This window comes from Artibeus jamaicensis, unplaced genomic scaffold, assembly GCF_021234435.1.
Source record: "Artibeus jamaicensis isolate MK-2021 breed Jamaican fruit bat unplaced genomic scaffold, CSHL_Jam_final scaffold_1689, whole genome shotgun sequence".
Lineage (NCBI taxonomy): Eukaryota > Metazoa > Chordata > Mammalia > Chiroptera > Phyllostomidae > Artibeus > Artibeus jamaicensis.
In genome coordinates, this window is record NW_026522029.1 from 4,898,805 (window position 1) to 4,921,886 (window position 23,082).

General features: G+C 56.3%; 1 protein-coding gene across 1 annotated transcript in view; it reads left to right on the forward strand.

Annotated features, from left to right (window-relative positions):
• SYT6 (synaptotagmin 6) overlaps positions 1–23,082 on the forward strand; it is a 49,973-nt gene that overhangs the window by 11,130 nt on the left and 15,761 nt on the right. Inside the window, exon 3 of the mRNA XM_053655859.1 lies at positions 1,244–1,802. Coding sequence (XP_053511834.1) covers positions 1,244–1,802 — 559 coding nt within the window. The remainder of the gene's footprint in view (positions 1–1,243; positions 1,803–23,082) is intronic.

The following is a 23,082-nucleotide window of genomic DNA, read 5'->3' on the forward strand; positions in this document are numbered from 1 at the left end:
GAGAAAGGGGGACCTTTCGGGTGGGGTGCTGTGCAGGTGGTGTGCATCCAGATGGGTGTGGGTGGGCGGGGGGGGGGAGTGTTTGAAGGGAAAGGAAGACATCCGGCAGAGGGAAGAGAGTGTGCAAAGGCCTAGAAGCATAAAAGTTCACGGGGCATCTAGGGCTGTGTCGATGAAGCCTTGGAGATGCAGTCTGCAGGGCACAGGAGACGGGGCAAGAGCATCTTACCCTTTGGGAACGAGGGTTCCTTCCTAACCTTTGGCAGAGTTCTCTGCATGGCAGTGGTTGAATGCGTGGCATTCGTAACTGAAAAGTCAAAACCAACAACCGCCACATAACGATAAGAACCTGCTCTAAATCCAGAAACACTTTTAAAAGAAGCAATGCCTGCAGGCACGAGGCATTGCATTTATTCACAACTTCGGGCTCCTGTGGGTTCCTGGGACCTTGCAGTACCCTGGCCCACCCCCAGCCCTCGGGGGACCAGCCCAGAGAAAAGAGGCCAGGAATCAGAGCGTGGGGCCCCACTCTGACAGGTTAGTTTACCGCACGACCGTGAGCAAGTTGCCCGTGTCTCCCCAGCCTCCCTTTCCACAACCCTGACATAGAGCTGACGACTCCTAGGGCTGCTATGAAGAGCCAATGAAGGAATCCGTGTGATGGCAGGAGCTGAGGATGTCACTTATCACACACGAGCCCTGTTCTAGCAAGTGCTTCGTGTATGGGAGCTCATTTTCACCCTCACAGCCATCCTGGGCAATTGTTACTTTTGTTATCGTCATTTTATATCAAAGAGAAGTTAAATAACTTGCCCAAGCTCCCATGGCTAGACAGTGGCAGAGCCAGCATTACCCTCTACAGTCTGGCTCCAAAGCCCAGTAATGTGAATTCTGGTGATGGAGGGAGAAGGGGATGGCCGGGCAGCCGCCAGCCACATCCAGGGGAGGAAAGGATGGTCCTCCTCCTGAGGGATGTCATGGGGGTCACGTCTACTGGGAAAGAAACCTAGAAAGCAGTTAGTTAGCAGAAAGGCAGGGAACATGATAATGGATGACATTTCGTGAGCTTACTGTATACCCGGCCCCACTGCAACCACTCATACTAAGAGGGGCACTGCACACAACGACGTGCGCATGCGCGCGGAGAGGGAAAGGACAGGCCGGAGCCCGGCGGGGTCTGCCTGCACCCAGTCCCGCTGAGCGCTGACCACGCCCCCTGCACCCTCCTCCGGCCCTCCGCCAGGCACACGTCCTTCAAGCGCCACCTGCCCCGGCAGATGCACGTCTCCAGTGTGGACTACGGCAACGAGCTGCCGCCGGCGGCGGAGCAGCCCACCAGCATTGGCCGCATCAAGCCCGAGCTGTACAAGCAGAAGTCGGTGGACGGGGACGATGCCAAATCCGAGGCCGCCAAGAGCTGCGGGAAGATCAACTTCAGCCTGCGCTATGACTACGAAACCGAGACCCTGATCGTGCGCATCCTGAAGGCCTTCGACCTCCCCGCCAAGGACTTCTGCGGCAGCTCTGACCCTTACGTCAAGATCTACCTCCTGCCCGACCGCAAATGCAAGCAGCAGACGCGGGTGCACCGCAAGACCCTGAACCCCACCTTCGATGAGAACTTCCACTTCCCGGTGCCCTACGAGGAGCTGGCTGACCGCAAGCTGCACCTCAGCGTCTTCGACTTTGACCGCTTCTCCCGCCACGACATGATCGGGGAGGTCATCTTGGACAACCTCTTTGAGGCCTCCGACCTGTCCCGGGAGACCTCCATCTGGAAGGACATCCAGTACGCCACGAGTGTGAGTACAGCCTGCCCTCTGGGCTTCTGGAAGATTCCTGGTTCTGGGTTGAGCGAGATGTGCCCCTCACCCCTGGAGGCAGATGGGCCTTCACCCTTCAGGATATGAAGGGGGAGTGGAAACTGACCGGTGGCCCAGCCCACCCAAGGGAAGTGCTTGCATTCTGCCCCGGGTGGGGGGGCACCAGACCCCCCATGGGGGTAAGAAGCGAAGTGAATGTTTATTGCTTCTGATCGCCTGTTCTAGGCAACCCTTCTACCTGCTAGGCCTCAGGTTTGCCATCTACAGAGTAATGTTCTGTGTCTCTCTGACCATGGGTAAGGCTTGGGCCAGGCCCCTGTGCTGAATCAGGCAGCAATGCTCTGGAAAAAGCAATCAAGGGCAGGCTGTGTTAATTAGTATGAGCCAGATTATGGCACAGCAGCAGTCTTGGGATCTGGTGGCTTGGAGCAGTGATTTCAGCCGGTGTGCCGTGAGAGTTTTTAAAACACGGAACACCTGGCTATTTAGTCAGGGGCACTGACCTCTTACCCCTTAGAGTGTCAAATCAAAAAGTGACAACAGCCAACATGATGATGGCTGTCCAGTGTGAATGAACCAAAACTACACCTATTTTTGATCAGGTTGACAAAACATAGAATATGATTTTTGGCATGCCACAGAATTTCAGTAATCAGTTTATGTGCTCTGAGAGATGAAAAGGACTAAAAATCACTGGCTTAAAGCCAGCACGCTTCGGTTCTCGTTCACGCCGCACGGGTTTGCAGCCTGGCCGGGGCTCCTCTCTGCCTTGGTAGCCAGGGGTCTAGGCCAACAGAGGCTCTGTCTCCGCAGGTGCTTCCACGTTGGGAGGCGGGGGGGTGTGGCAAACTGTGCACTGTCTCTGAAAGCTTCCACTCAGAAGTGGCACATGTCACTTCAGTCACATTGTGTTGGCCAAAGCAAGATGGCTCCTAATGTGAAGGGGGCAGGGCAAGGCAATCCCAGTGTGACCAACACTTAATGACCAACGTGGTGACCACCCCTCCGTCGAGGTCCCTCTCACAGGCCCTGCCTGCCCAGGCCAGCCTGGGAAGCGGGGGAGCCAGCCCAAGAGGACACCTGACCCACACGGGAGAGAGGGGCCAGGCCGTCCAGGTGCAACTGGACTTCACCCAGCAGGTTTCGAAGAGCTGAGGAGAGGAGGGGGGACAGCCCTGACACTGAGAATCGGAGCGGCCAGCCCTGGGCTCTTAGGTCCGGTGTAGGCAGCGGGGGCCAGGGCACTGGGGGGGTGTGGTGAGGAGGCTGTGTGGTCTCACCTTGCAGGGGTGGGTGGTGTGTGTCTCCCTCCAAGTCCGCCCAGGCAGCTGAGAGCTCAGAGAGGCGTTTCCACAAGGCACCAATGGCCTCGCGTCTGGTGTCTTGAGTGCTAACTGCCTGTCTCCTCGATATTTCTCTGGGGCACGGGTGACCCCGCTCAGCCAGCAGACCCTCCCTATGGGCAGTCAGCACCCACTATCTCCATGTTGAATTTGTGAGGAGAGAGATGGGGAAAATCAGCCCTGCTCTGGTAAGAAAAGGGTAAGAATCTCTCCACGTTCAGAGAGAAAGAGAAATTTGGCGGGCCCTGTCTCTGCTCCAGGCAGAGAGTCTCTGCGCCCCCTTCTTATAGCCGGTGCCGGCTTTGACCAGTCCGCTCTGATATCCCAGTACCTCCCCCACCCTTACCTTCCAGAAATGTCACCCCCAGGAACAGCACCAGCAGCAGGGCAGGATGCTGCTGCATCCCTGCTCTGTAAATCACTGTGGAATGTACGCCCGGAGCAGCTCTTCCCTGGTTGTCTTTTAAGGCAACAGCTTCATTACAGGGACCGTGCAGGGAGAGAAAGACAGTGCAGTGCTCCCCACGCCCCCAAACTGTGGCTGAGACCCGGGGGCTCAGAGAGGCAGGCGCGAGGGCCGGGGGCTGCCCCCTTCTCATCAGAGTGCTCCCTTTCCCGGACTTCAGCTCCAGGCCTGAGAGGCAGCGGTCTGTTCAAGCACACCTGGACTTCAGGGTCCTAGATCCTAGAACTCCGTGGCTGTCCCTGCTCTCGTCCCATTACCCTTCCACAGCCAAGCTTCAGAAAAAATGCAAATCATCCAAAGGTGCTGGACAAATCATCACCATCGCTACCCTCCTCATGGTCACCATAATAGTCTTCCTCCATCTTCTCTGAGCAGAACCCTGTGCCAGGCACTGGGGGGTTGGGGGGGAGGGCAATGAGCTAGACGGCAGCCTCTTCACCCACAGGAATGTGTCATCTCATTACAGAGTCGGGAACCGTCCATGCGGGAACTAGCGAAGCATAGTTAGCAAATACTATGCACTGTGTGAGGTTGCAGGACCTGAGAGTTAGGGCAGCGGGAAAGGCTTCCCAGATGAGGGGCATCAAGCTCGGCGGGGAGGGACCTGATCAGTAAAGAGGAAGGGGAAGCATTCTAGCCAGGAGCCGAGCGTGGCCTGGAAAACGGGGGTGTCCAGGTCTGGGAGTGTCCGACGCCCGGAGCCAGTAACCAGACTCACGCTCCCTGCCTTGTTTATAATCTGCACTGGATTTCTCGCCTAAGCGAGGCCCCTGGGGACCTCTCCAGCAGGCGAAGGATTAGACAAAAGAAGGGAAAGGGAAATAAAGAAGGCTGGTGCTTTTACCCATTTTTTTTTTGTGCTGACTCTAAACTGGTAATTATTTTGAGTCCAGAAAGACCCAAGTCACAGACGCCAGGAATGGCCAAGCGCTCGGCGCATCTGAAATCCTGCAGCCAGCGTAGTGGGGTGCCGCAGACAAGCACAGACATCGGCCAGTTCCCTCCCAAAGGCTGCATGCACTTGGGCCCCAAGCTCAGAACTCCCACAGCTCCTCAGCCTCGCAGGCTGCTCCCTGAATGCGCCCGGCATCCCTGCCTCCTGCCACTTGCCTCTGCACACAGGTACCCCTGGCGGGCAGGCCTCCCCGCACCCCACGCCCCTGCCTGGCCCAAACCCACCCACCTCCTACAGCTTCCCTGAAGTCAGCCACCGATGTCTAGATTTACTCTGGGTTCCTTGTCCCTCGGTTATATCCCAAATCATATTCTGTCTTGCCAAATGCTCCTAGTGGCTCGGGAATCACTTGTGTCCCACATTTGCCTTTTACTTGTACTGTCCCCTCAGGGCTGAGCATGTCATTTCCTGCACATGTAGGAACTCTGCACACTCTTGTTGAAAGACCAATGGCTTTGTTAATCCAATTACAACCACACACAGATGCTCCTTGACTGATCCTGGGCTCATGTCCCAATGAATCCACCATTAAGTTGAAAATATCGCAAGTCAATATGCGTACAACACACCCAACCTACCGAGCACCCCGTCCTAGTGAGCCCACCTCACACACTACTCAGAGTTCACACTAGCCTGCCGCTGGGCACAGTTGCCTAACACCAGGGACACGCTGTGTCGTGTTGGTGGTTCACCCTCGTGCCGTGTGACTGATGAGGAGTTGGGGCCGCCCGCCACTTCCCAGCATCATGAGAGAGCAGCACACCACGTATCGCTAGCTCAGGCGAAAATCTAAATTCAACATTGATGTATGGTTTCTACTGACCGCATGTAGCTTTTACACCATTGTGCAGTCGAAAAATCATAAGTTGGGGACCATCCATGTTGGTGCACAAGGGCAGGGTCGTTAAAGCAGCAGAGGAATTGGGTCCGGTCAACCTGGGAAGGCTTCCTGGAGAAGGTGGCCATTTGGAAAATGGGTAGAGCCAGGGCTGGGGGGGAGAGACCCAGCTCGAGTGTCCCTCCAGAGGTCTGAAGTGGCAAAGAGATTAACCAGTCGGGACTGAAGTGGAGGGTCAGTCACCCACAGGCTGGCCAGAAGGAGAAGGGGCCCAGGAAGGCTCTCCGAGGTCACGCAAGTCCATGAATGCTGTCCCCTTGTTGCTTCTTGGGTTTGTATCAAAGACTCGGATGCAGCCCTGACAGGTGGAACCAGGTGTGTCCCTTATCTTGGGCTCTGTTCCAGGGGGTTTGAAGCAGCAAAGCCTGGAGCGTCTGTGTCACTTCTCACGACCACTGAACATAAGATTCGCGACTAGTAAGAAGGAGTGTGCATCCAGGGAGCCCAGCTCTTTGTTAATTGCAAACCTGAAGCCACAGGGACAATTGCCTCCCTGCCTCCAGGTTGTTTCGGAGGAAAGCCTAGGCAATGGCGAGCTACTGCACCCCCTTCCGGGCCACAGGGCGGTGAGAAGCAGGCAAAGCAGACATGCGAGGGATGTTGGCGGCCTCTGCGGCTCCATCCCATTAAGAAGCCCACTTGTGGGAAGGAATCAACAGTGTTCATTAAATCCACGCCATCCCCTGGCAGGGCTGCCCTGATGCCCCCCCTTGGCCCACCACCCTGCCTGGCTTCTCTAGGGTCCCCCGATGGGCTGCTGGGCTCTCCCAGTGGCCTATCATTTTCTCCCCACCCAGAGCTTCTATTGGCTGAAATCACCCTACCTCTCCCTCCCCCACACTTCTGCCCCCAGTCTCATTATTTCTACATAAAGCTGTAGATTTATCATTATAATAGAGCCGCCGTCACTGAGGTTTGCTAACATCTCTCTAATCTTGTAGTTATTGCTACAGAGGCCGCAGACTTCGGTGCACATACTATTCCTGTCGCCATTCCAGCTCCTTGGTGGTGGCAGGAGGCGAAGGCTGTAATTGGGGCCATAAATACGTGTTGTGCTTGGTGTTAATGGACTCAGCCATCTTTCCGCCTCACCAGGTCCCTGGCAGGTCAGAGTGAGCGTGTGTGTGCACATGTGTGTGCACGTGTGTTACCTGGGGGGTGTGCGTGTTGTGGGGGGGTGATGGAGTGTTCTGTGTACTTCCGGGGAGCCTGGACTCCGAGTGGGCAGGGAGAGAGGCCGGCCTAACGTGATGCCGACGGCCTGAGTGTCTCCCTGGAGCAGCTGTACCTGAGAGCGAGCAGAGCCGTGTGCAAAGAGCTCAGGCCCTGGTGCCCAACAAACCTATGTTGTGTTCTAGCTTTCAGACCTCGGGGGCGCTGAGCCGTGCCTCAGTTTTGCACATCAGCAAATGGGGGTGATAATAAAGGCATGCAGATCATGGTGGTGTCATACGTAGCAAATTAAAGACACAGACAGGACCCCTAGGGCAGTGCTGTCACCGAGCAGTGTCCCGAGCCACATTCTCACTGTGCCTTTCCTTCCAGCTCCACCTGTGGGTCACGGTGCCACGCCCAGACCTGACCCCCCACTTCCGTCAGACCACTTGTCCTGACTGGTTGGTGGTTATTGTCATTCCTATTTTATTTCTTGTCCTAGCTAGGCCACGTGTTCCTGGGTGACCTTGGAACAGTGACTTCCCCTCTCTGGGCTCCGGTTTCTCAGTGTGAAACCCACTGCCGAGCCCTGTGATTCTGAGGTTCTCGGTCTCTCCTGCACAGAAGGACTCGGCCCTCCCGCTTTCCCAGGGGAGAGGTGCCCAGCCCCTGCAGCGCGGTCTCCACAGTAAAGGCCTAACCCCGAAGACCATGAGCCACTGGGCGGAATTTCAGATGCACCCACTCCCCCCCTTAAATGTCACTAGAAATCAGTCCTCTTGTTTGGCTCCTGGGAAATGTCCCCCGGGAGGTGCCTGCCACGGGGAAGGCCCCGCCAGCAAGCTGTCTTCCCCCTCTTCTCACACGGCGTAGTCCCGTGCCGGAGCTGAGTTCCCTCCCCACCTGTCGCCTCCCAGGTCCCCCACTTCCTGGGGACCATGTGGGTTATTACTTGAGCTCCTACTGGGAGCCAAGGGCACAACCAGCTTTATCAGAATTCATCCTCGCCACGATCCTTATCATCCCCGGTATATAAGTAGAGAAGCCAGGGTTCTGGGTTACGTGACTCACCCAGAGTCACCCAGGAGAAAGGGGTCGAGAGCCAAGCTTTGGATCAGGTCGCCAGCAGAGCCCGTGGCCCTCAGTCGGCCGGGGGAGGTGCGAGGACTTTGCTCCTGAGATGGTGCAGCAGGTCAAGGGTCGGAAGGCTGTTTGGTTTGTGTTTTCCCCTGTGTCTGGTTAGCCTCTCTCATTCTGCTGCTGTAGGGGCAGCTCTGGTGCCCCCCGCCTTGGAGTCTTTTGCCATTTCCTAGTGTTCGGCCTGTGGGCACTGACCTGGACATTCACCCCTCTTTCATTCAACGAGTGTGTGCTGAGTGTCAGCTCCGTGCTGCCGCCCTGAGCGCTTGCTGGGGTCAGACTGGGAGCTGGGCTGAGGAGAGGGTGGCCCCGAGTGGGCCCCCAGCCCCGAGTGCCCAGGCTGATGGGAACTGCAGGGCACACCCAGGGGCCCCCTGAGCCCCCGGCCCCCTCGCACGGGGTGCGCAGGTGGAGACGGACCAGTTCAGGAAGCTTACTACCAAACTGTGCCAGCCGCCGCTCTCCAAACCACGTGCAGGGCGTGGACGAGAGATGGAGAAAAGAAATCAAGGCCAGAGGGGGTTTGTCTGAGAAGGTTTCTAGAAAAGGGAAGTCCTAGGTGAGCCTGGCTTTGACGGCAGTGAGTGGGGAGAAGGTTGAAAGAGGGGGTTCGGAGGAGAGAGTGTGTGTTTCCCTGTTTTCTTTGGATTGGGGCATGGCTCTAGGAAGAAATTCTCTTGCCTAAGACTGGGTTCCTTTTTTTCTTTTTAATATATGTTTAAAATTTATTTTTAGAGAGGGGAAGGAGAGAGAGAGGGAAAGAAGCATCAATGTGTGCTTGCCTCTTGCTCACCCCCTACTGGGGACCTGGCCTGCAACTCAGGCATGTACCCTGACTGGGAATTGAACTGGCAACCCTTTGGTTTGCAGGCCAGCACTCAATCCACTGAGCCACACCAGCCAGGATGAGGGGCTTCCTTTTCTAATGCAGTAACTATCTGTGATGTGACTTACTATGCACCAGCCATCTGCTGGTGTGGGGAATACAAGGACTTCGACTCCAGTCCTGCCCTCCCGCCCTCACTAAGAGGCAGGCAGGGGGCACTGTGCTGTGGAGGGGACATGCAGGTCTTCACGGCCCCGCGTGTGGAGGGAAGGCTGGCCTCCTGGAATGACATTGCCTTCATTGCCAAGAAAGAGCTTCGGTGCATCTTCTCTTGTGTTCACACACTCCAGGTGCATGAGAGTCAAGGGTGGCCGCAGGAGGCCTTTTCGAGTAGGCCAAAGACTTGGCTGGTGTGACCCGCTGTGGCTCAGGAGGTGGCCCTGGGAGGAAGCGTCCCTCGGGCCTGTTGACCAGAGGCTGGGTGCGCGTCCTCCAGTGCCCGCCCTGGGTCTCAGCCTCGCAGTTCTGGCCTGGCCGGGGGGCAGGCGGAGCCGGAGAGAAGCATAACGGATCTTCCTTCCCTCAGCGTGTGGTCAGAGCTCCCTCAGAGCACTTACTTGGGTCCTAGAACAACTGGCTATTGGAGGGACAAGTACGATTCTTGCTTTCGAGGGGCTTACAGTGGAATGGAGGTCTCAGAGGAATGAAAAATGCAAGCAACAGAGCATAGCTAAGTGGCATTAAAAGGAAAAAGGGGGAGATAGAGGTGGTGATTGAAGCTGGGAGAGTGAGAAAAGGTAGAGAGAGAATTCAGGAGCAAGAACTGAGCTTTAGGGAACCCCCACAGTCAGGAGGGGCCAGCAACGGGCACTGAGGAGGAGCAATCCAAATGGAAAGAGAGCCGAGGATGACGGGAGGGACGGCTCAGGAACAGTGCGGTCCATCACGACGAGTGTGAGCATCGGGAGGTCCCACGCGCAGCCCTGGGCACGGGGAGGCAGGTGAGAGTGCAGCCCCTGCTCTCAGCGGATGCTGCCTGGGAGAAGACAGATGGACGAGTCAGACACACGGTGTCATGGAGACTGTAAAGTGGGGATGTGCTGGGGGCCGTGGGGCTGGAAGAGAGGGCTGCAGGGAAAAACTGGGTGCGTGGGGGAGGCCTCCCCAAGAGGGGAGGGAGGCCTGAAAGGGGCCTGAATAGACCTGAAAGGGGAGGGGGAGCGAGCTTTGCAGACACGTGGAAGAAGGGACGGCCGTGCAGAGAAAGGCGTAAACAAAGGCCCTGACATGGCGGACGCCTGGCTGGTCCAAAGAACATGGAGGGCACCGGTGCAGCTGAAGCAAAGGTGGGGCTGGGGAGGGGAGAGAGTGCAAGATGAAATGGGACAGGCAAGGGGCAGGAGAGGTTCATGGGCTCCACCACCACGAGGTTAAAAGGTCGCTGTAGCTGACAGGTTGGGAATAGACTGAAACTGGGGCTGAATAGTCATGGAAACTGTCTTGGAAGGATCTTGCCACAAAGAGCAGACAGCGGTGGCTGGAATAAGGGTAGAGGTGCAGAAGTAAGATGTGGCGTGACTGGATATACGGGTGGGGAAAAAGCAGGTTTACAGATGTGAGTATGCAAATCCCAGAGTTTATTCTTGGGTTATTATTGATTAATTATTGTGTAATTGTCCATACAAACCACTGCAGACCTGCTTTCAGCCCACGCTGCATTTGGAAAGCAGAACATGCAGGATTTGCTGACGTTTGGTTTGCTGACCCTACTGGGTGTAGAGTCGAGGGTGTAGAGAAAGAGAAGATGCCGGGTTTTCAGCCTGAGCAACTCAGGAGGGAATCTCCATTCCCCGAGCTGGGGAATCCTGGAGGGAGCACCCACTGGGGAGAAAGATCGGGGGCTCAGATTTGGACACTTTCCATTTGAGGTACCTTTGGGGCACCCAAGCGGAGGTGTTGAATGAGAACTTGGATATAGAGTCTAGGGTTCAGGAAAGCCATAAATGGAGGAGATGTCAGCACATAAACGGTGTCGAAAACCACGAGACTAGTTGTGATCCCAAGTTTTGAGAAGAGACAAGGACCCAAGACTGAGTCTTGGGAGACTCTACTGTTTAGGTGTGAAAACCATGAGGAAAAACCGGCAAAGGGGACTGATGGCCAGCAGCCGGGGACGCAGGAGGCAGCCCAGGAAGGGGCAGTGTCCCGGGGCACAGCGTTTCTGGGGCGACAGCGGGAGGAGCCCCCGGGTCAGAGGCAGTGGTGGCTCCAGCGGGATGCAGACTGAGACCTGACCATCTCGTCCTGCATCAGCCTTGACCAGAGTCGTTTTGGTGGAGCCTGGCTGGGGACGAGATCACCTGTGGAAGACGGGGCCATGGGTTTGACATTTTAGGGAAACTTCCTCATATGCATAGTTCCAGAAATGAGGTTTAAAGGACGAGGAAAGCTGGCTTGGCGTGGGTCACAGGTGGCATCCAGGTATAGGCCATAACTTAGGGGAAACGTGGGCTGGGGGGCGGGGTGAGAGCCCTGACCCGCTCAGAGCAGCTCAGGCAGGACCACACGCTCCATCTGGGACCTGCAGCCAGGCCTCAGCATCCCTAGAATTGTGCTTAAATTCCTCAGTGTTTGGACCCTTGCAGGCAGGACCAAGCCAGGGCGGAAGCAGACAGGCAGAGCTTTCCAGCACAGACCTGCCGGGCACATCAGGGTCACACAGAATCCCCAGGAGGAGTGACAGGAGCAAGGCCAGGCCTGGGCTGCGGGCCCAGACCCATGAAGCCTGCTCCCCAAGCTGGTCAGCCAGAGCCGCTCTGAATAATGTAGGAAGCTGGCCGGCCCTGCTATAAGCCGCCCGGCCCCGGCAAGGCCTGGCAGTGCCCTCCCGGCTTCCTGGCCCGCTGCCCGAGTCAGAAACCGAGTGGGGCTGCCTAGCAGGAGCTGCCTCTGGCTGCTCGTCTCTGCTAACGTTCCCTCACCACCACACGGCCTCGGGCCTGCTCCGTGCTCCCGATGCTCTGGAACGCCGCGTGGTCCTCCAACACTCCCACGCTCAGGCTGCGGGTGAGATGTCCAGGCCGGGCCTCCACCCAGTGAACCCCTCCAGCCCCTGCCCAGGCAGAGGACAGCTGGGTGGGATCATGGAAGCTGAGTGCAGCTTGTTCTGCTTCCAAATAAGAACTGCAGCCCTGTCCTTAGAGTTCATGTCTTCGCGTGATGGGGAGGAAGTCGGGAGGGGGCGCACCAAGGGGCCGCTCCATGCTCAAAGCTCAGGTCCTGAGACTGTGGCTCACCAGGTGCCAGGTTCTGAAGCCGAGAGGAAGTCGACTTTCCTGGGACTTCCCAAGGGGCCCAGGATCCCCTAGAAAATGGTGGCTGAAAACCCATCAAGAACCCTGAAGGTGGAGAGGTAGGGTGTGGGGCCTGGCCCCATCCCACAGGCAGCTCGTCAGTTCACGAGATGGGCACCCGCTCCCACAGAGGCGGCAGGGCCCCTGCAGCCTGGGGGGCGCCGAGTCCGCACCCCCATAGCAGAGATAATGGATGCTCACTGACCCTCAAACCCTTCCACTCGAGCCGACCAGCCTGGCCGCTGCTGCTGGGGACGCCAGGTCAAAGGTTTCCTGTGCGGTGCCGGAAAATAAAGCTGATTGGTCCAGACAGGGCTCTGACCTGGCTGCAAGCGGAGTTGCTCAATAACCGCTCGTCTGGCCTTGGGTGCTCTCCTTGAAGTCGTTTCTAAATTTGGCCTTTTGCGATAGGTCCTTCCCTGCAACTTCCCAGGAAGCGGCCTCTCAGAACAGTGGTGACAGCTCCCTGCTCGCTGTTGCTCAATTCCTAGCATCCGGACAGCCCCACTGCCCACCCCGCTGGCTTCCAGCACAACCCAGCTCCCAGTGGCAGCCGCACAGCGGCCCTGTTCTGCCCCCTGTCCACCAGCAGCTGCTGCAGCTTGGCTGACCGGCCAGCTGGCCCTGCCCTGCCGGCCCCCCATGCCCCCAGTTAGTTAGTACGCACTTGTCTCCATCATATAAATATTTCATCTTTCCCTTACATGAGAATGAATGGGAAATCATGAGTCAACAAGCCCCTGCATTGGCAGAGATCTGTTCCTCCAACCTGGGGCACTCACCTGAGTGCTTCCCGCCTCGCTGCTCAGCGCACATGCCTTGTTGCCCCAATCGCCTGATAACCCACAGAGACGTCTTCTCCTGGAGAGAGAGTGTTTGGTAACAAAGGAAGAGACTGCCAAACCCCCCCTCTGGGCAGTGGAGGATGCTGGACCTCCAGGATTCGTTCAGGAGGAAGGGGTGCAGCGGGCCCCCTGGATCGGCAGCAGCTCTGGGAGACTGGGTTCGTGGCGAAACTCTGAGCAGAATAGCAGCAGCCTTGGGGAACTGGGGGCAGCCTCTGAGAGGTTCCTAGTTTCCTGCAGACCACAGCGTTATACACGCATGTTCCTGTGGGCTCTGGGCAGGTCAGCCTTGGGGATGATTTGGCCCAATGGCCTGTTGCCAAAGATGAGCAGGTGAAGACGGGAGAAGCCACACCTGTCTGGGGCGGCTCAGCGAATCCGTGCAAACTGGGCACCACGCCCAGGTCCTGTGCGACCCAGTGCTATGCTCTGTCCACTGCCTTCCTCGTCTCCAGGATTTCACAGGAAATTCTCTCGCACTCTTTCCCCTGTACCCACACCCCCACTTCCACTCCGAGGTCATCGCCCACTCACTGTCTTCATTCTGGGCCTGTGAGCCTCTCTATCTCGTAGGGAAGAGAGCCACGGGAAGACCTGGAGTTCAAGGTGTGAAGTGTCCTAAGAGGCACAGAACAAAGATGACATCATTTTCTCTTCCATGAAAGAGAATCCTCATCTCTGCTGAGACCGGAAATAGGCAAGTCACCAAGAAACACCCGCCAGAAAACCGGGGAGGAAAGAGAGGCTTTGGCAAAGTTCCTCCAACCTTAAGCCAACGAAGGCCCCACCTTGAAGCCCTTCATCACGCATAAATGTTTATATCTTGAAGGAGGAAGGAGACAAGGCCAGCTGCAGGTGGCCCGGTCTGGTTGCTGGCCTATTTTTGTGGCATTTCAGTGTCAGCAATAATGTAGAAAGATGTGGCCTCTCCAGCAGGGGGCCCTGCCCACCCCGCGCCCCCGCCAACCCTGCGCCCGTCTGGCCCTCATCCACCCTCATCCCCTGTAGTCCTCTCGTGTCTGAATTGACACCCACGCACTGTCCATGAATGTCTACTGCCTTCCTTTCTCCACACATAATGACTTTGAGGGTCCCTCTAGGGTAACATTGAAACTTGAGATTGAGGCTTTTCCATCCAGTCCACTCTCCACGTGGCCTTGGGTGGGAGAATGAGAATAAGGAGATAAGTCGTGGGGAGAGAGGGGCTGGGCAAGGTGTTGACATGGGCACTTCTCTCTGGCATTGCCCTCGGTCTTGGTGGCCTGAGAAATACCAGTGGTTGTTTCAGAAGATGGATGTTAGAGTTCTACCCTGCAGGTGGCCTGGCCTCGGTGCAGCTTGGAATTCAGGGAGAGCACCAACGTCCTTGACTATGAATCTGGTTTCCCCAGGAGCTGCTTTATGCTGTGATCAGAAATCACCGGTCTGAGCAAATGCAGGGCAAGGGAGTCGAGGTGAGATGGGGCACGGATGGGAGAACAAGCCTTGGATTATTGCGTACATGCAGAATTCGGATTGCAGGTGAAAGCGGGGTGTCCCTGGAGCTCCCCAGCCCCCTATGTGCCTGACTCTGAGTGCCATAGCTTACACTGAATCCTCACCACCACCCTGCAGGGTGGGAACCATCATTATCCCCAGTTGCCAAATGAGGAAACTCAGACAAGTGGCTCACGGTCACAGACCAGTGAGAGGCAGAGCCGGGAGTGAGACCCTGGTGAGTCGGCCCCGCTCTGTGCTCCTGACTCTTCTCCCCGCTGCCTCCCTCGCAGGAGCTCTCTCTGAGGTCCTGCCTCCCCTGGGATGGGGAAGCAGGTGTTCCCCTGGTCCCTCTGGCTCTATTTTTCTGCCTTTTCTGGAATGTTCTCCTCGGGGCCTCCGGGGGCTGTTCCTTCACTGACCCAGTCACAGAACACAAGCCCAGCCCCACCGCACCCCAAACCACACGAAGTGAGTCTCAAGCTTCAGTGGAGGTTTGTCGTCATGGGAATTGGGTGTTGACCTTCCCACTGCCCAGTGAATAGCCCCACCTGGCACGGGGCTGCTGGTGGGCACCCGCCCGGGGGTCTTCCCCACCACGCCTCCCACAGAATGCCAGTTCCATCTCCTGCTGGCCGTTCTGCATAGTCCGCAAGGTTCCAAGCCTCAGTCACGGTCACAAACCTGGGATAGGAAGGGGCAGCGTGTTCCAGCTGCACCCTCCCAGTGCTGCCAGTGGTGGGAGAAGGGGGCAGCCTTTCCTCAGAGGGAGACCCAGGCCCATGGGAGGGTTGGGCGGGGTCTCAGGCAGGAGGGACACAGACCGGCTGCTGGGACAGCACAGGCGGACATCGACAAGACGGGATGCCCGGAAATGAACAGGGAGGGGCCTGTGAACTTGTCCCAGCCCCTGGGGGCCCAGTGAGTGGGATCCCCAAAGCCCTCTATCTGTGTCTCGTGTGCATCCTCTCTGCTTATTTCCTGGCACCTTAGTACGAAGAGCAGCTCCTCTGCCCCTGGCCAGGCTACCTCAGGGTAGCCGTGGGAACCAGGGGACCAGGTCTGGGTGCACTCGTGGGCCAGAGCTCGGAAGAGAGTGCAGAGAGGTGGGGCAGCCAGAACCCAAGAGAAAACCCTGAAGAGGAAAGGGGAACTGGTGCGGGAGGGGGGTTGGAGAAAGGAGGAGCTACTGCCCCCGCCCCTCCCCACCTGGCAGGCCCCCTTGGCCCTTCCCTGCTGCCAGGCAGGCAGCTGCTTTGCATAAGGGAGCCCTGTGCTTGTGGGAGGGGTGGGAAGCAGCTGCCCCCCACCCAGAGCAAACTGCCACGAGGCTCCTTCCCGGGCGGGGGGGGGGGGGCTGAGTGAGTCCACGTCCCCCGGAGCCTTCGGTTGACTCACATCTCTGCAGTGACAGCTCTGTAGTGACACACTGGGCCACGAGCTAGAAAGAGTCCAGTGTCCAGAGAGAACGGCTCTGGTGGTATGTCCTGTAATCACGATCAGCGTGTCCCTTCTTGAGAAGCTGGGGACAGGCTGGCTTTGTGACTCGAGGCACCTGCTCGAAAATGCCTCCCCACGTTGTCAGAACCCATCCCCGGCTGAGTCGCTCCCAAGGGCCCCACCAGAGTGGCACTCGGAGGAGCCTCCCTCACCTCCTCCCCCAAATCAATACATCTATTAACCGAGAGGCGGGCGGGCGGGGAGCAGCTCGGTTTTGAGGGGCTAAGAGGCCAGCAGGCAGAGGCACTGGTCACGAGGGGCGTTCTGGAGGAGTGCTGCCCGGGCAGGCAGACCCTGGATAGACAGGCAGCTGGAAGTGGGGGGCCAAGTCTGTCGGTGCCTTTTAAGGAGCAGTGGGGGAGCGTGGGTAGCCAACTTCCTTCTTGGCTTCTGGGCCTTTGTGGTCGGTCTGGGGTGGGGGAAGGAAGACAGGCGAGGGGAGGCAGGCAGTGAGTGCCTTTAATTCCAGTTCTGCTGACAGCGCTTGTTTTTGCTTTTCTGGTGTCAGTAAATCCTCTTCACGACCGGGCAGGCACCCAGCTCTCTTTGGGGAGTGAGTGTTCCTTAAGGAAAATTACTTCCCCAAGTCTATCTGGGCGATGTTTTTGACCCGAGAAACTGGCTGAGCGACTGCTTCCTCTCACCAGAGACGGCAGGGGAGGAGCTCTCAGCCCACCCGCCTGCGTGGCCCTCGGGGGTCAGGCGGCGCCTCCTGGGGCCAGGCTCGGGCGGCCCTGCACACTCGCACACCCACCCATACATGTGGCTCCCTGACTCAAGGGTTGGCTGTTTGTCACTTGTCACTTCCCCCTTCCCCAGAGGACTCCAGCCCCGCAGCTTGGGACACTTCTTGGTTGTCCTAAGAAAGTGTATTAGGAAAAGAATTTCAGGGGGACCTCGTGTCCCAGAGATCATGCAACATGTTCGATACCCGTGTGCATGATTAGAATAAGCCCACAAGTGCTCCCAGTTGAGGTGTGTCTCCCACAGGCTGAGAAAGGAGGAGAGAGATATCTCTCCGACTCACTCCTGGGGAAGCTGGGGCACTGGTAAAGGTGTAAGGCCGTCCAAGGCGACAGGGTCAGCTCTGGCCTGTCCGTCAGCATCCACGAGGCCTCCGCAAGGCCTGTGACAGGCCCATGCCACCTCTCAGAACCTGCAGGTGAGCGGGTCTTGGTGCCCAGAGACCAGGGCTGCAGTCCTGCCTCCGCTGGAATCCTGGCCTCAGACAAGTCGAGTCCCTTCCTCTCTCTGTTTCCTGGTTAGTAAAATGTGGGAAGTAACCTGTAGGGCGTGGTGAGGATGTAATAAAACATCAACGAAAAGGGCCTTCTGAGGCTCTTGCCACAGTTTATTGATCCTGTTCTAGCAGCAGTAAAATACAGAGTGTTTATAAAGCACTTTCTAAATACATTGTTTCATTGAAGCCTCTCAACACAGTCAGAAATCAGAATTTTGATTTTATCCACGAGGCAAACTGAGGGAATTCCCCAAAGTCACACAGTTTTAAAGCGATAGAACAGAGAACTAAAACTGTGATCTAAAACTGTGATCATTTTCTTTAAAAGCTATATGACCGTAATATAGTTCACCATTTCTTGCCTAGAGGCAAAGTATTATATTTTTGTTTTAGATACTTTGGAAAATACAGAAAAGCCACAAAAAAAGAAACACCACTCACTGTAAGCCAATTATCCTGCAATAACCACCATCAACATTTTGATGAAATCCAGACGCCTCCCATTGCTTAGGAAAGTCCTACAGATGCAGGAATGCCCTGAAGACAGAAAGGGTTGATGCATCCGTTAAAGTAGGCCTGCATGTCTCCGGGATTAAATTTCCAGAAGCTTAAGAAGGGCAGGGTATTTGTGGAGAGCGAGAGGAAGGAAGTGGTGGGGCACACAGGGCCAAGGCTCAGAGGCAGGGTGGTGAAGACCGGCTCATGGATCGGGTGGGCCTCAGGCCTCTGCTTTACCGTCATCGGTGAGTCTCAGGTTCCCTGTGAGGAGTGGGAGGGGCCCCTGGGGTGTGGCCTTGTCCTGACGCCAGGCTCATCGGTGCAAAAGGCAGTCCCTCCGAAAGGGTTGCTCGTTAATTCAACAAGAACTTCGCTTGGAGCTCAGACACTCACAGGCTGTGGTGCTGATACAGGGACAGGCAGGAGCCTGGGCTCCATGGACCCCTCCTCTGCACCCCCACAGATGCCACCCCCCCCCCACTATCTGTTCCTGCCACTCTGTACTCGGTGTCACTTGCTCACCAAATGGGGACACTAGCTGACTCTGGCAGAACGGACAGTCTCTAACCTTAGGAGGCGTTAGAATCCTGGAGCTAATCTGATGTTTCATCGCAGCGAGCAGAGCGGGAAGGGAGATCCAGGGCCTCGGCTCGGAACAGCCTCCCTGCACAGTGGGGGTGGGGCCAGGCTCCCTCCTGCCTGGTGCTCCCCTCCCAGCGATGGTACATTGTCACCATGCACCGTGGCGATGGCTGAAGCCAACCCCAGCCGGCCGCCCGATGACACAGCAGGACAGAGCGGGAAGGTTCTCGAACATTTAAGGAAAGGTCTGGAGGGCCTGCTGTGCACTAGACACCAAGCCAGGGCTCTGAGTGCGCCCAGTCGTTCACTCCCACGGCTAACCCTGCTGGGCTGAGAGGAGGCGAGGTCGTCTGCTACAGCATTTGCACTTCACAGTTGAGGCGGCCACAGCTCAGGGAGGCAGGGCGACTTGACCTCCATCATTCCGCTGGGGAGCAGCAGAGCTGGAATTTGAACGCAGGCCTTCTGGCTCTAAGGTCAAGGTTAGCCCTAAGTTTATCCTGTTGCTGGAGCCTCAGAAGACCCGCAAGATGCCTTCCCTCTCCCCACGTACGGAAGGTGCTGATGGGTGGGGAAGGCCGGGGCCGAGAGAGAAGAGGCAACCCACAAGCTAGGGCAGCTTCCGGTGGCCCGAAAGCCAGGACCGATGGCCTCTAAAACTCACGGCTACACCTGGCTCTCGGACCACCAGGTGGCTTCATTCAACAGGATGTCCAGCCGTGCAGGGCTACCACCTGGCCCACGTGGCAGGAGAGTGGGAGGTTTACAAACAAATCATATGCTTGCTACATGTGGATGTTGGTTTTTCTTCTAGCAGACAGTAAAGTCTTACTTGTGGTTTCCTTATATGCCTGCAAACCCGGGGCTCAGAGCAGCTGCCTGGTAGGGGAGCACCTCAAGGGCGGCTAATACTCATTGTCAGAGACAGAGAAGTTCAATGCCTTTCACAGTCACGCAGCTGGGAAGCAGTAGGGCACGGATTCGAACCCCAGGCTCTGCCCCAGACCCCAGACATCCCCCATTGGAGCGGTGTGTACTGATTCCCAGACTTGTAATCCCTCCCCTCTGGTTGGATGAAGAGGCAAAACCCCAGCTTCCCAACAGAGCCCCTAGCCAAAAATTCTGAGCCTAGACGAGGCCCAAATGCCTTGACACGTGAGATAGTCAAGAAAACAGCTTCTTGCCTTTGGAGAAGGGAAGATAGAGTAAAATCAGATACAGGCCTTCCAGGCTGCAAAGGCACGGCGCCAGTGTTGGATGATGAACCCGTGGACGGGAGTAGGAGGGGAGGGCACAGCGTCCTGGGAGGCACTGGGTCGGCCAGCAGGGGTCTCCTCCCGAGTTCCAGATGGTGGGACACTGAAAAACATGCGATGTTTTAGAGAGGCCTTGGTTCTTGGGTGTAGCGTGGAAGCTAGGGTTGGGAGACTTGACCAGTCACTCACGCAGTCTCTTGCTGCCAAGTGACATGTGATGGGAGTCGCCTTGCTCCAATCCACAAAGATCCCACGGAGGGAATGAATCCTGAGACAGGACACTTTCAGGTCTCCCAGGAAGGCTGTAGGGACTACACACCTTCCCCTCACCCCACCTCAGGACTTCAGGAAGCAAGAAAATGAAAGTGAAAGAACTCCAACCCTGCAGGAGACAGAGGGGACACTTCGCCTGCCCCAACCATCTGCCCTTGTGGGTTTCCTCCTCCCAGTCCTGGTGGCTGTGCCCCAGGGGAGCTCAGGTGGCAAAGTTCCCATATGCAGAGAGCCCAGGGTCCTTCCACTGAGCTTCTGTACGAGGACAAGAGCTTCCACATGGGGACAAGAGCTTCTGGCCCAGGAATTCTGCCCACTGCTGGCTCAGCTTCCTCCTCTCCCAACTTCTCCTACAAGGCAGTGTCCACAGGCAACTTAGCACCTTGTAAGAAGATGCCATACAGGTACTTTTTTGTGACAAATGACAGGCTGAGGCCAGGGTGCCACACTGGCTGGTTTAAGTTAGCAGGAGATGGCTCCACCTTGAAATCTGTGGCGCAGGCTATGAGACCACCCGTTCGTCCCCATTCCAGGGGATGCAGCCTGGGGCAGGTGGAGAGAAGTAAACTCAAACCTCTCTGAGGTTTCGTTTCTAGTGCTCTTGCTTCCAGGGCACCAGAAATTTCACCTTTAAGACCTACCTGGGCCTTTAGCCAACCTCAATAAGCAGAGGCAAAGGGGGGGCGGTAGGGGAGGAATGGAGGAGAGCAAAGCCCCCAGAGGTGACCCCATGAGTCCGCATCCAGAGGTGGTTAATCACTCTGAGACCTTAGGCAAGTGGCTTAACCTCTATGAACCTCGATCTGGCTGTAATTATGGGTTCCTCAGGGGGGTGTTGTATGAATAAAATGAATGAAATATATGTTAAGTGCCCAGCACAGTCTCTACAAACTAGTTAGTCACTTTCTATCTGCTAGTTCCCCTCTCCCTTGACTTTGGCTTTGATCACCAAAATAAGTAGGTTAAACGAAGTGCAAGAAGCTTCAGAATCCTGGCCAGAGTGGACATGCTTAGTTGGTTCTTTCAACTCAACCAGGCAATGGTTCTCAGTTCCTAAGACTTCCCGAGAGGGCTTGTCACAACAGATTGTTAGACCGCACTCCCCTGGTGAAGGCGGGGCCCGGCAATTTGCATTTCTGGGAAGTTCCCCACGGGGCCCGATGCTGCTGGTCAGGGATCCGCACTTGGAGGGATGCCTTATGGAGTCGTTACAGAATGAGGCCAGACATCTTTAAAACACTATCCAGTTTTTCTATTTCTTTTTAACTGGGTAGTGTTTTAAAGATGTCAACCCATTTTTAACCCTCTATATGTGTGTGTGAGATGCCTTTTTATTTATTTTTTTAAAGATTTTATGTATTTATCTTCAGAGGAGAAGGAGAAAGGGAGAGAAACATCAATGTATGGTTGCCTCTCATGCATCCCCTGCTGGGAACTGGCCTGCAGAGAACCAGCCTGCAACCCAGGCATGTGCCCTGACTGGGAATCGAACCTCGATCCTCTGGTTTGCAGGCCTGTGCTCAATCCACCGAGCTACACCAGCCAGGGCGTGAGATGCCTTTTTGTTAAAATTTAGCTGTGCGGGTGCCTGTGGTGTGTGGGGAGAAGGTGAAGGGCAGTGGTGAGCAAGCTGCTTCTTGAGGGTCCCACATGGCTCGATCCATTGGAACCCTCGTCACCTAACAAAGGAAAAGAGGCCCTTTTACAATCTTAACTTTTGTTCAGCAGCCCTGGTGCTCAACGGCTTTGGTCACATCCCAAGGGGACATGTTTCACATCACAGAGATGCCAGCAGGGTCGGATGCAGGGCAGCCTCAGAATCTTCTTAAGTTACAAACTGAGGACACTCAGTAATCACCCAGGAAGCTCATCAATCACCCACACATCTAGGCCGCATCTCTGGAGATTCCGACTCAGCAGTTCAGGAATCAAGTCCTGCCTCCTCAAGTGAGTCCAATGCAGGAGATCTTCACCGAAGGAACATCTCGTGCCCTGGCTGGTGTGACTCGGTGGGTTGAGCACCAGCCTGAGAACCAAAGTGTCGCCAGTTTGATTTCCAATCAAGGCACATGCCTGGGCTACAGGCCAGGTGCCCAGCAAGGCGCACGCAAGAGGCAACCATACATTGATGTTTCTCTCCCTCTTTTTCTCCTTCCTGTTCCCTCTGTCTAAAATTAATAACTAAAATCTTTCTTTTTTAATGAAAATGGGGTGGAAGGCCAAGTTTGCCTCTGGGCCTCTGAGAAGTGTTCAATTTCCGTGAGACATTCCCATCGAGATGTGTTGGCTGTGTGAGTCTGGAGTCTGGAAGACAGCTCTCTGAAGGGGCCACAAGTTCAGAGTCATGACCTTGGAGGTAGGCGTGACCATTATGGATGAGAAGGAGAGAAGAGGCCCAGACCTGAGCTCCAAGGAACTCTATCCGGAGTCAGAGGCAGGAGGAGGGCCCAGCGGAGCCTGGGAAGGGACAGCCAGAGAGGCCAGGGGGCAGGGAGGGAAGCGGAAGTTTCAAGAGCAGACAGTCATTTGCTGAAAGGCTAAAAGGGGCTCTTCACAGAGCAGCCTCACCCCAGCAAGACCCAGAGACTCTGGGGAGTCCGGAGCAGGAGGTGGAGGAAGGCCTACACCTCCTGGTCAGCAAAGAAAGAAGGAAGGTGAAGCGGGCGTCTGCAGAGTCTGCGGCCGTTCCAGGGCAGGCCCTCGGCTGCGCCCAAAGCCCTGCCTGTTTGGCCTCAGGGCTCCTGCTGGCAGAACCATTCAGCTGTCCCAGGGGAACACCCCACTGGGACCAGGATGTCTTCCCTCCTGCTGAAAGCCCCCCCACCCCACCACCACAGCCCCGCTCCACAGAGGTGGGACACCCACCCTCTTCCTGGGGAGACTGACAGCCACGTGGCAAGACCGCTTGAGCTGGGAAATGAAGACAGACTCTCATGCATTAACCTTATTCACGTGCCTTCTACTCCTCTCTGTCATTAATGAAGATGCCAGGGGACGGACCAGCGTGGAGGTGAGGTCTTTGGCCCCAGCTTTTCATGGACAGGCACCTGTGGGTCAGGCTTTTCAGCCTGACCAGGCACTGCCTCCACCTCCTCTAGAACTTTCCAAACCCTGCTCTCCCCTAGCTCCTTCCGCCCCCACACGGCCCCATTCCCTCTGCACCCATCTTTCCAAAAGTCCTTAGGAAGAGATCTGCCCCTCCCAGTGTGACTCTGAGTCACGGATGTTCACCCAAAAGCAATGGTGTGTATGAAGCACGCAACCTCTTTTCAAGGGAAGGTTCACAAACGAGAGGCTGAGGAAAAGTTTCCTACATAAAACCATCTGTTTCCCTGAAGATGCTCAGATATGGTAGCAGTTGCTTCCTGCTGATGTGCTTTGATCTCTCAGTGTCCTCCCCCCCAATCAAGCCCAGCCCCCAGGGATCTCACCCACTTCCCGGCCTGCACCTCC